Source organism: Phocoena phocoena, chromosome 20 (assembly GCF_963924675.1).
Source record: "Phocoena phocoena chromosome 20, mPhoPho1.1, whole genome shotgun sequence".
NCBI lineage: Eukaryota > Metazoa > Chordata > Mammalia > Artiodactyla > Phocoenidae > Phocoena > Phocoena phocoena.
In genome coordinates, this window is record NC_089238.1 from 7273218 (window position 1) to 7285380 (window position 12163).

Genomic DNA, 12163 nt, shown 5'->3' on the forward strand with positions numbered 1-12163 from the left:
TGATTCCACCACCCCTCAGGGCTTAAAACATATTGGAGGCATATAGGAAAAGTAGAAAGGGTGAGTGGGTGGATAGATGGAAGAATGGATGGATGGAAGAATGATGAGTGGATGGAATTGTTACTAGATGTGTGAATAAACTGGTAGAAGGATGGATGGATGGCAAGATGGATGGATGCTTGGATGGATGGCAGAATGAAGGATGAATGGAATAATGGGTAGATGGAAAGATCAATGTACATATGGCTGGCTGGATGGATAAAGGATGAAAGGATGGGTGGATGGATACAACAGAAGGAAAGCAACGTTGGAACATAATGAAAGTATCTTGGGAAAATTGTCCAAATAGCACCGTGCAAAGCCCCAAAAGGCAATGATAAAAGGAAAAAGATAAAAATGGGCACAGGGCTTCCCTGGTGGCGCAGTGCGTGAGAGTCCGCCTGCCGATGCAGGGGACGCGGGTTCGTGCCCCAGTCCGGGAAGATCCCACATGCCGCAGAGCGGCTGGGCCCGTGAGCCATGGCTGCTGAGCCTGCGCGTCCGGAGCCTGTGCTCCGCAACGGGAGAGGCCACAGCAGTGAGGGGCCCGGGTACCGCAAAAAAAAAAACAAAAAAAAAAAACAACGGGCACAATTTAGATTAGAGAGGATGGATAAAGTGCCGAGGCCAAGAGAGGTGTCCAAAGTTGAGCTGACAATGGGGGAAGTTTTGGGACTCCAAGCCTTACCCTTGACAAGGGCCTTCAAAACTATGGTCTCAAATTCCTCAGGGCCATCATCAGTTGAATAGACTGTCAGCAGCTCCTTCCGACTCATGATCCTCTCCACCTGCAGAATACCAAGTTTTGCAAACCACACCCAACTCCCTGGCCCTGTCCATAGAGATATAGGAGAACATTCCCCTGCAGGACCCAGTAGTCTAGGTGCCTAGCACCCTCTACTCCCAGAACCTAGGGGGGATCCAGGCCCCCAGGCCTCTCCTCCCTTAGACCCAGGAGTCCAGGCTCCCAGCCTTTCCTCCCTCATATCCATGAGGCTGGGCCCCCATTCCCCTTCCCTTGGATCCAGGTCTCCAAATCCTCAGCATCCTCACCTCTCAAGGCCCAGGAGCCCAGGTTCCCAGCTCCCTCCCATCTCAGGTTCCAGAGTTGGACCCCCAATGTCATACCTGGGCCTGTAGGACCTCAGGGTCCCCTTTGGGGAAGAAACGTTTAATCAGATCTTGGGCTTCACATCGCCTGCCTCCTCCACTCCCTGGAGCCAGAGTGTAGATCTCTGCCAGGCAGTCTGCAGCTCCCCCAGACCCGGCCACCAGGAGGCAGGGGAGCTGAGCCTGGGTGGCCTTCTCTATCCGCTACAGGACAAAAGGGGGAGCCAGGTTAGGGAAGGAAAGTATTCACACCTCCTGGAGTCTAGATTCCCAGCCCCCTCCTCCCCTAGGACCCAGGAGTACAGCCCCTGGCTACTGCCACCCCTTAGACCCAGGCACCTGGGCCCTTATTACCTTCAACATCTTTTCATCACCATCAATCAAGAGAAGGAGGACAGGGATGTCAATTCCAGTCCCTGAGGAGAGAAGAGAGCACAGGGCTTGGTCACCTCCCATCAGCCTCTGTCAGCGATGGGAGAGAACCACGTTTCCCAGGAGTCCCCAGGGCAAACGCTGGCTTTTGCCTAATCCTCTGTCCGGAGGCTCATGAGAACTGTCATGCCTTTGAGGATGTTGGGAGGGGCCAGATCTTGAAGACAGTAATGTTCAATTTCTCAAGGGAGGAGAGGGCTGGGAGCCTGGACTCCTGGGTTCCCGAATGAGGCATGAGTCACTCCTATAACTGATTAACCATCCAGGAGCCAGGAGAGGGTGAAAGTGCAAATAGAAAATAAAGGAAATAAGGAATAGAAAGGACTATCCAAATACAATAAAGATATTTATCAAAGCCCAATAGCAAACCCATGTAAGTTTTTTACGAACTCTATTCCCAATAAAATAAGAACTGAAACAACATTACTACCATTCACACTTATCTGGGAGTTTTGAGCTAATGTAACAATGCAAGAAAATGAAATAATTGGAATGAAAACTTGTACATATATTTTTTAAGCTGGAAGAGACAAAGGTATCTATTTGAAGGAAAGATGATTTATATTCTTAGAAAATTGGAGAGACTCCACTCAAAATAACTAAATATTAATAAGAGAATTTGGTTAAGAGGATTAATACAAAAAAATACTCAAAAATAAAAAACTTTTCTACAACTATTATAATATGTATCTTATCCATGTTTTCACAAAAATGATAAAATACCTGGGAATTAATTCATACAGAGAGGTATAATACTTTTATAAGGAAATTGATAAACATTATATAAGAACAAGGCCTGAATAAATGGAAAAACAAATACCATGTTAACCTGTCACAGTGTAACACATAAATTCAATGCAGTTTGGAGAAAGAGGGAGGTAGGAGGAGGTTGGCAGTGTTTTCCTGTTTTTTTTCTTAATGGAACAAAATAATTTTTAAATTCACATGAAAGAATTAATATCAGAGGAGTTAAGAAATTTTTGAGAAGTGACAGTAGGGAGAAACTTTCCCTAATATATATTCAAACGTCTTTAAACTGCTGTAAACAACAACAGGAACAAATATATATATATATATACATAAAAATTTTTTTTTTTTTTTTTGGCCATGCTGCACAGCATGTCTGATCTTAGTTCCCTGACCAGGGATTGAACCTGCACCCCCTGCATTGGACATGCAGAGTCTTAACCACTGGACCACCAGGGAAGTCCCAAACAAAATATATTTTTGGCACAGGAATAAATAGAGAGGTAGAAGAGAAAAAGGTTCAGAAATACTTCAACATATAAAGGAACTGAATATACAACTTAAGTGGCATTTCAATTTAGCTGGAAAAAGATGGTTTCTTTATTAAATGGACATGCAGAAAATGTGGTTTCCCATTTGGAAGAAAAAAATGTAGACTCCCTATCTCAAAACACCTAAAAATCATTTCCAGATGGATTAAAAGTTTAAACATAAAAATATAAGATATTAAAAAAGAAGACTTAGAATATTTGTATAGCATTGGAGTGAAATGGACCTTCCTAAAAAACCAAGGGAAACCAAGGGGCTATAAAAGGAACAACAAATATATCTAACCACATAAAAATGATAGAATTTTTATGGAAGTAGACACCATAATTAAAGTATCTTCTAAAAATTTTACATCTAACAGTCAAAGAGTTACTAAGGACAGGATACAAAGAATTCTTACAAAAAGACAAGAAAGAAATAACCCAATTCAAAAATGTGCAAAGAATATGAATAGACAATTCATAATTGAGGAAATCTGATTGGCCAACAAAATATATCTTTTAATAGTGGTTAGATAAATTAAAAAATCAAATGAAAACTGGCATGTCACTTTTTACCCATCAAATTTGCCAAAAAAAAAATTTAAACCAAGAGTATCCAGAGCTGGTTAAGACTGGACAGAAAAGGAAACTCTCACACATTCTCGATGAGAGTGAAAACTGCTACACACTTTAAGAAAGTGATCTAGTACTATCTATTAGTATACACACAGAGCAATCTCACTTGCGGGATCTACTGTATAGAATTTAAAATACCTGGATGTAATTATGGATGTTCATACAAAGATATTTATTCAGCATTGTTTGTAGTGCCAAACACTGATAGCACTTTAAGTATCCACCAATTGAGAAAAATTTAAATAACAGATGGTACAACCATTACCAAGGAATATCATACAACTATTAAAAGGAGATACAAGATAGAGAAGTTTGTACCTAAAAGGGATGGTTATAAGAAAGTGATATGTATATGTATAGTATAAAAGAGAGAAAGGAACACCTCTGAGCATAGCATAGGATTTTATAAGCATAGACAAAGATATAAAAGGATTAACTCCAAACCATATAACACAGATTACCCCAATAGAAGGGATTGGAGCTGGGAAGGGAATTTTCTAACGTCTTTTTTTTTTTCTTCTTTGACCAGTGGGTTATTTACAAACTACAATTCAGGCAATGCTATGAATTTCCTTATATAACTTCGCATGGTTTGATTAGTTCCAATAAACACATATTAAAGCTGCCATAAAATATTATGTTGAGTGAAAGAAGCCAGTATCAAAAGGTCATCTATTATATTATTCCATTTATTTAGCTTCTGGAAAAGAGAAGATTAGAGTGATGGAAAACAGATCAGTGGCTGCCAGGGGCTGGGTGCAAAAGGAATGCCTTCATGGTAACAGAACTGGTCTATGTCCTGACTGTGGACGTGAATCTCTACATATGCCTAAACTCACAGAATTATACACCCCAAAAAAGTCAGTTTACACCCCAAAAAGATAATTTAAAAAATGAGATTAAAGTTGCCGAAAAGCTAAGTAAAGTTTAAGAATTAAATGGGGGAGTTCCCTGGTGGTGCAGTGGTTAAGAATCTGCCTGCCAATGCAGGGGAAACGGGTTCAATCCCTGGTCCGGGAAGATCCCACATGCCGTGGAGCAACTAAGCCCGTGCACCACACTACTGAGCCTGCACTTGAGAGCCCACAAGCCACAACTCTTGAGCCCTCGTGCCGCAACTACTGAAGCCCATGCGCCTAGAGCCCGTGCTCCGCAACAAGAGAGGCCACGACGATGAGAAGCCTGCGCACCGCAACGAAGAGTAGCCCCCGCTCGCCCCAGCTAGAGAAAGCCCGCGCACCGCAACGAAGACCCAGTGCAGCCAAAAATAAATAAATACTTAAAAAAAAAAAGAATTAAATGGACACTTTTTAAAATACAGGAAATGTTTATAAAGAAGCAGGTTTCTGTTTAGTTGACTTTCTACATTGGACATTTCTTTCTGTTTTAGTGATTTCTGCCCTGTCTTTATTATATCCTTGCTTCTACTTTCTCTAGATTTGATTTGCTCTTCTGTTTCTAGGATTTTTTTTAATTGGAGACTTAAATCATTGATTTTCAATCTTTCTTTTCTTTTCATTTTAGGTAAGCATTTAAGTCTACAGATTTCCCTCTAAGTACTGCAACAGCTGCATCCCCAAAGTGTTGGTATGTCATAACATTATCATCATTCAGTTCAAAATATTTTCTAGCTTCTTCTTTTTTCCTTCTTTGATCCATGGGTTATTTACAAACTACAGTTCATGAAATGATATGGATGAATCTCACAGAAATAATGTCGAATATGAGAAGGCAGAATTTAAAACATGGGTTTAGTGTGATTGTATTCATATGAAACACGGTCAGAACTACTCTTTGCTGTGACAAGCAGGATAGGGTGGTTCTTGGGTGTGGGCAGAAAGCTTCTGGGGGCTGGTATTACTGTTTCTTGATCTGGGTGTTGGCTGCATAAATGGATTCAATTTGTTAAAAATTCATCAAGCTGGGCTTCCCTGGTGGCGCAGTGGTTGAGAGTCCGCCTGCCGATGCAGGGGACACGGGTTCATGCCCCGGTCCGGGAAGATCCCACATGCCGCGGAGCGGCTGGGCCCGTGAGCCATGCTGGCCACTGAGCCTGCGCGTCCGGAGCCTGTGCTCCGCAACGGGAGAGGCCACAGCAGTGAGAGGCCCGTGTACCGCAAAAAAAAAAAAAAAAAAGTCATCAAGCTGTCCACCTTTCGGTATTGTAGATTTCAAGATGATTTTTTTCAAACACAGCAAATGATGGGAGGAGGCACTTGACCATAGGAAACTCCCCCTGGCCGCAACCCCCAAATTCCTACCAGATCTGACCACTGGGATCCTGAGCCTTGGGCTGTGAATCCCCAGTGGAAGGAGCCACTCACCTCCCACGCCCGTCTTCTGTTGGGCAAGGTAGGACTCGAAGCCCAAGCGGAAGCGGTTCTCGCCGCCCAGGCGGCCGTGGGTGCCGTCGTCCACCAGAAGGAAGGCCGAATAGTTGTAGTCGAGAGCAAACTGGACCCCATCCTCGGGATCACCGCGCCACCGGTACCTCGCAGGAAACGAGCCCTGGGGGACAAGTGGCCAGACCAGGGAGTCTTTCCATCAGGGCCAAGATCCTGTTCTCTCAGATGCCTTCAGAGACCTGGACTTCCTGGGTGCCGGCCGCAAGGTCCCGTTCTCTCTCAGACCCGGAACTACAGGTCCCCAGCCCCGCCTCCCTCATACCCAGGAGTCCAGGCCCCCAGCCCCGCCCCCCTCAGACCCCAGACTCCTGGCCCCCAACCCCCTCCTTGTCCAAGACCCTGGGTCCCACCTTGGGGTTGATGAGGGTGTCTCTATTCCGAACCACACCCCAGGGGGCCACGCCCATGGCCACCACCTTGTTGCCCCCAGTCCTGGCTGTCTGGTGGTCCCGCACTGCCACACCCACATGCCGTCCAATGCCCTTGTGCAGCCCTCCGGTGACAATCCAGGCCCCTACGCAGTGACACAGACTGGTGGTGAGGTCCAGAGACACACAGGCGTGCAGAGACAGACGGAGACTAGAGAGTGAGACAAAACCCCACACACAAAGACGGGAGTGGGGAAAGACAGAATTCCAGGGAAGTGAGGGAGATGGGGGGGGCAGCCGGCCCCAGCCCAGGAGGCAGATGCCCACCCTCAGTCACCTGTGTTCTGGGCAGCCCGCACCAGCCCGCGTCGCAGCAGGTCCTGCAGCCAAGTCTGGAGGGTGGGGCCCCCCGACCCCCCCAGCACTGACACCACCAGGTTCGGGGCCTGGAAGCCCCATATGTTTGTGACCAGATTATAAACTGTAGCTGGATCCGTGCGGTCAGAGAGCCGGAGGAACTGTGGACACACAAGAGGAAGGGACACGGGGAGGGGGACAGAGAGAGAGAGAAAGGGACAGAGACGCAGAGAGAGGAGCACAGAGATGGGGGAGGGGGGACGGGGACAGAGACCCAGAGGGTAGGGATGGAGACCCAGAGAGAGGAGGACAGAGACCCAGAGAGAGGGGGACAGGCTTAGAAAAGACAGATAGGGGTGGAGGGGACGGGGATCCAGGAGAGGTGAAGATAGGGATGGGTAAATGGGGAGACACAGCGTTCAGTTGGGATACCCCCAGACCCTGGCTCCGGGAGCCCCTGAGGCATGCAGCCCCACTGGTCAACCCTGGCCCTGCCCAGACATGCAAGTCTCACATTGCTGGCCTTGCGGCCGGCACCCAGGAAGTCCAGGTCTCCGAAGGCATCTGTGGGCTTCTCCGTGGTGTGCAAGTCACTGTCCCATACGGTCACCACGGCTGCCCCGAATGCATCCTCCACAGCCACTGATGGGTGGGCACACCGGGGTTGCCCACACTGGCACAAGGTCCCCCTGAGGGGGGAGGGGAAGGAGGAGGATGAAGCCCAGAGGCGTCCGCACCGACCCCAAGCATCCAGTAGAAATGTCCATATTTCTGCATCTCCCTCCAGAGGAGCTCACAGTCCATACTGACCCTGGCACTGGCCCTCCGTGGTTCTGACCAGCCTGAGGGAGAGACTGGGGCAGAACAACCAGTCACCTCACCCACCAGCAGGAAGCCACAGTGGCTCAAGAGCACCTGAGCAGGGAGGTCTGCATACCAGACCCCACACTCACTGTTGCCTTCAGGGCCTGAAGTGGAAAAGTGCAGGGGGCCATTGGGGATGTCCTTGCTGCCCCCAGTTCAAACAGAAGATATTCACATGAAAAGGAAAATCAAGAGTGATCACAGAGCACGCATGCACTAGAGGCCAAGGCAGCTGTGTGACTTTGAGCAAGTAGTTTCATCTCTCTGAGCCTAAATTTCCACCTCAAATGGAAAGACAATGATAGCCCAGTCTACGTCATAGAACTGTGAGGGACCAATGAAATAACACAACATTTCCTAAAACGGGGGCCGCATACCAGATCCGGTCTCCGTGAACTCCACACTGAGCTTTAAATGACCTTGAACAACACAGTGAGAAAGTCATTCCTTTTTGAGCTCTCCTGATTACTGTCAAGGAGAGAGGATCAGCTGGGTGCTAGAATGTTTTTAATGCCTAACTCTTTACTTTTTCTTTTTAACAGAGAAAAGCTGGCCTCAGACTCAGAAAACTGGGCTGGCAACAGCATCCACTTAGACGGTAAATACTTTTTACCTGGTTTTCATTGTGATTGTCTTTTATGGCTTGTTTCTTTCTCTTTGTGGCAAATGGAACAGATTTTGCATTTATGGTGATCACATATGAAACTTCTTTCCCCCTAAATAAATACGCAAGTATCCCTTGTTACCTAATGGGATTGGCACCTGAGTTTAAAAACAGCAAGCCACACAGGTTGGGAGATGAGGGATTTATTTGAAAATGTATCTAAATCTCTTTGGTCCCTGATTCCAGAAGGGATTCAAATATCGGGGGAGACCTGCATTTATGTAAACAGAGTGAGCCATGATTTAAGGACTAATTTTATGGAAAGGATAGCACAGGTGGTCCATGGATTTGACAAGAGTTGTAAAGTCACTAAAAGAATGGCCAACAAATCCAAACAGAATATACCAGCTCCTGGCACAGTGAGAACTATAGGATACACCCCTCCCTCTTCCTGAGTCTACCTCCAGGGTCCTGGCATGCCTCAGTTTACCCACTTGATCCTTTCACCTATCTCAACCCCGTCCCTGGACCCCCCCCTCATTCCTGTCCATCTACTTCCCACGAGCCCTTCCTGGCAAAATTTCTTCATGGAATGTTCCAGAACCTGAACTGTCCAGTACAGTAGCCTCTAGCCACACCGTGCTCCTTATAGTCAAATAAATTAAAATTAGATACCACTAAAAATTCAGTTCCTCAGTTGCTCTGGCCACATTTCAAGTGATCAGGAGCCACATGTGGCCAGTGGCCGCCATACTGGCTGTGGATATAGAACATTTTCACCATTGCAGAAACTTCTGGTAGACAGCACTGGCAGACTCCCCCTCTGTCCGTCTCATCTCCTACCCCCCTTTCTCTGTGTGGCCACTGAAAACGAAATTGTTCCCGATAAAATCAGCAATTACCTGCGCATCCCCGAATACAATGGCTCCTATTCAGGTCTCATCTGACTCCACAAAGTAGCACTGGTCATATCTAAAAGGCTGATTCCAGAAAACCTTTTCCTTGGCAGAGCACACCCGTTCCCCTGGCTGCTCTGTCTCTGCCTCATCTGTGGCTTTCTCTTCCTCTGTGCCTCCCTCGAGTGTAGGTGTTCCCCAGAGCCAGGACCACATGCCTTCCCTACATGGGTCTCAAACTCAATGCCCCCAAGGGCCAGGCAGGTAATTACGTAAGAGAAAGAAGCATCAGGAGGAAAATTAGAAGCGGATGTGCCGGCAGCTGTGCTGACGTGAGGCAGCATGTCTGTCTCGAAGCATTCAGAGACAAGTTTTTAGCAATCCTTTCTTCCGTGGAAGAAAAAAAAGAAAACATCGGCCATAGAATTGCCAGTTTGCAACCTCCTCTGATTTTACACTTTCTTCCCCCCATCCTACTTCCACTTCAGTTTCCATTACCACCTACAGCTAGGACTTCTCAAATCTTGGATGGAAGTCACAGACCTTTCCTGAGTCCCTGAGCCAGGTTTGCAATGCCCCTGGCTCCCCCAGGCCCCTACCTTTCCTGAGTCCCTGAGCCAGGTTTGCAATGCCCCTGGCTCCCCCAGGCCCCCCCCACACACGAAATGCCACTCTGAGCTGGGCAACATTTCCCAAATCTACTCATGCACCTGGGTTCCCATCTCGAGGACAAGCTCACTGTTTCCCAGGCCCCAGACCAGATGTCTGGGCCCATCCTCCCCTCTCCCCTCTCACTCTACAAATCCATCGGTCCCCAAGCTCCTGCCCCTGAATCTTTGCCCTGTCCCCACCTCTCTGTGTCCCCTCAGCCCTGGCCTGCCTCAGGCCTGTTCTCCTCCCACCTGTCCCCTGCCCAGCCTCTTCCCCAGCTTCCTGAACTCCTATTCATCCTCATGTGGCCCTCAGGGCATCTTTCCACACCCAGAGCTGACTCTGCCCCTCCCATGGCTCCCCGGAACACCAAGACTCGGTCCCAACCCCTCGGGGTGGCATTTGAGGCTGTGTGACTACTGGCCCTGCCCTCCTGCTTGATATCCTCTTTTATTTTTTTTTTTTTTTTTTTATGCGTTACGCGGGCCTCTCACTGTTGTGGCCTCTCCCGTTGCGGAGGACAGGCTCCGGACGCGCAGGCTCAGCGGCCATGGCTCACGGGCCCAGCCGCTCCGCGGCATGTGGGATCTTCCCAGACCGGGGCACGAACCCGTGTCCCCTGCATCGGCAGGCGGACTCTCAACCACTGCGCCACCAGGGAAGCCCGATATCCTCTTTTAGATGCTCTCTGCACCTTGAACTCTGCCCCTTTTGCAAGCCACATAGTCAAAAGGGGGCAATTTATACTTGTTGTTCCCACTCCTGGAATCCAACCCACCTTCAACTGTCAAACTCCAACTTTATCACCTTCCAATGTCACCTCATTAGTCCCTCCTCCTACAGAAGCCATTGGTGACACCCTGTGTCCCCTCCCCGGACTTAACCAGATGCCTCCTCTTGGCTCCCAATGGGCCCAGTGGCTTGTCCTTTGCAGCTCCCATCTCCTTGCCTTATAATCATCTTCCTCCCACCAGACCAGAGGTTCCTAAACTTCCTTGACCGCCCTTTCCATCAGTAAAAGTTTTTGAGCACTCACCCCCAAATAATATATATGTTTATTTATACATAATTCAAGCCATCCTGCACTAATATAGTCATAATAAAACACACACTAAATTAGGAACGTTGACATTTCCCATACCCCAAAGATTGCCTTGAGGACACTAGAAAGCTAGAACCCACTTGAGAGACCATCCCTGAAGGCCAGGAGCTCCTAATGGTGGCCACTGCCCACCCCTCAGCCACCCAGCACAAGCGCAGGCCCTACACATGCTAGTAATTGCTACCTTCCGGTGGTTCCTATGGACATATTTTCCAGTGATTACTACGTGCTGGGCACTGTTTCAGAAATATCACAAGCAGTAACTTGTTTAATTCTCACAATATCCGCAGGAAATGGAGCCTGTTTTTTTTTTTTTTTTTTTTTTTCTTTTTGCAGTACGCGGGCCTCTCCCTGTTGTGGCCTCTCCCGTTGCGGAGCACAGGCTCCGGATGCGCAGGCTCAGCGGCCATGGCTCACGGGCCCAGCCGCTCCGCGGCATGTGGGATCTTCCCGGACAGGGGCACGAACCCGTGTCCCCTGCATCGGCAGGCGGACTCTCAACCACTGCGCCACCAGGGAAGCCCTAGAGCCTGTTTTTATGCCCAGATGATAGATGAGGCCCAGAGAAGTGAAATGATTTGCCCGAAGCCACACAGCACGTGTCCCAGCTGAAATCTGAACCCTGGCAGGGCCTGTGCTCTTGAAAATAATGCCCCCTTGGAAGTGCTGAGTGAGAGTTTCTTGGAGGAATGAACGAACAAGTGAATGGATGAAACAGAGACAGCCAAGAAAGAAAGAGAAAGTGACACCAGGAGGCAGAGACACACAGAAGGGACACGGGGAAGGAAAAAACCAGAACCCAGCCCTGGGTCTTGAACACCGAACCTGAGCGGGAGGATGGGAAATTGGAAGTGTTTGCAGACTGACCCAAGCCCTCCCCGAGGTAGAGAGCCACCAGGGAACGCCCTTGGGAGTATCGGCTCTGACTGGGGAAGGGAAGGAACCGAAAGGCGAGGTCTGCGGTGGGCGGGGTCAGCGGACCCGGGACACTCTGGGGTCTGTCCCCGGGGCGAACTCCTCACCCCGCATCTGTGGGGTCAACGATGAAAGTCGTGCACGTCTTCTTCTTGAAGATCTTGGGGATCCAGCTCTGGAGACAGGAACAAGGAGTGGTGGGGTGGATCCAGTTAGGTCCTATGGGTCACGGAGTGACCCACCCGCGCCCTAGCCGGAGATCCAGGAGTCCGGGACCCCAGTGCCCTCCTCTCCCGGACTCAGGAGACTCGACCCCCCCAACCCCCTCACCAATCCGTCCCCAAGGACCCTGGAGTCCGGGCCCCCAGCAACTCCTTCCTTTGTCTGACCCAAGAATCTGGGTCTCAAGCACCCTCCTCTCTGGAAACCAGGAGGCCAGGCCCTAGCTCCCTGTTCCCTCAGGCCTGGGTCCGGCTGCTGTACCTGCTCCTTCTCTGCACCCACCAT

At 48.8% G+C, this 12163-nt stretch overlaps 1 protein-coding gene across 1 annotated transcript in view; it reads right to left on the reverse strand.

The window, feature by feature from the left end:
- TRPM4 (transient receptor potential cation channel subfamily M member 4) overlaps window positions 1-12163 on the reverse strand; it is a 34712-nt gene extending 22549 nt beyond the window's left edge. Inside the window, exons 1-9 of the mRNA XM_065898270.1 lie at window positions 12140-12163; window positions 11764-11831; window positions 7139-7313; window positions 6605-6785; window positions 6250-6413; window positions 5819-6002; window positions 1504-1565; window positions 1168-1353; window positions 728-827 (exon numbers count right to left, since the gene is read on the reverse strand). Coding sequence (XP_065754342.1) covers window positions 728-827; window positions 1168-1353; window positions 1504-1565; window positions 5819-6002; window positions 6250-6413; window positions 6605-6785; window positions 7139-7313; window positions 11764-11831; window positions 12140-12163 — 1144 coding nt within the window. The remainder of the gene's footprint in view (window positions 1-727; window positions 828-1167; window positions 1354-1503; window positions 1566-5818; window positions 6003-6249; window positions 6414-6604; window positions 6786-7138; window positions 7314-11763; window positions 11832-12139) is intronic.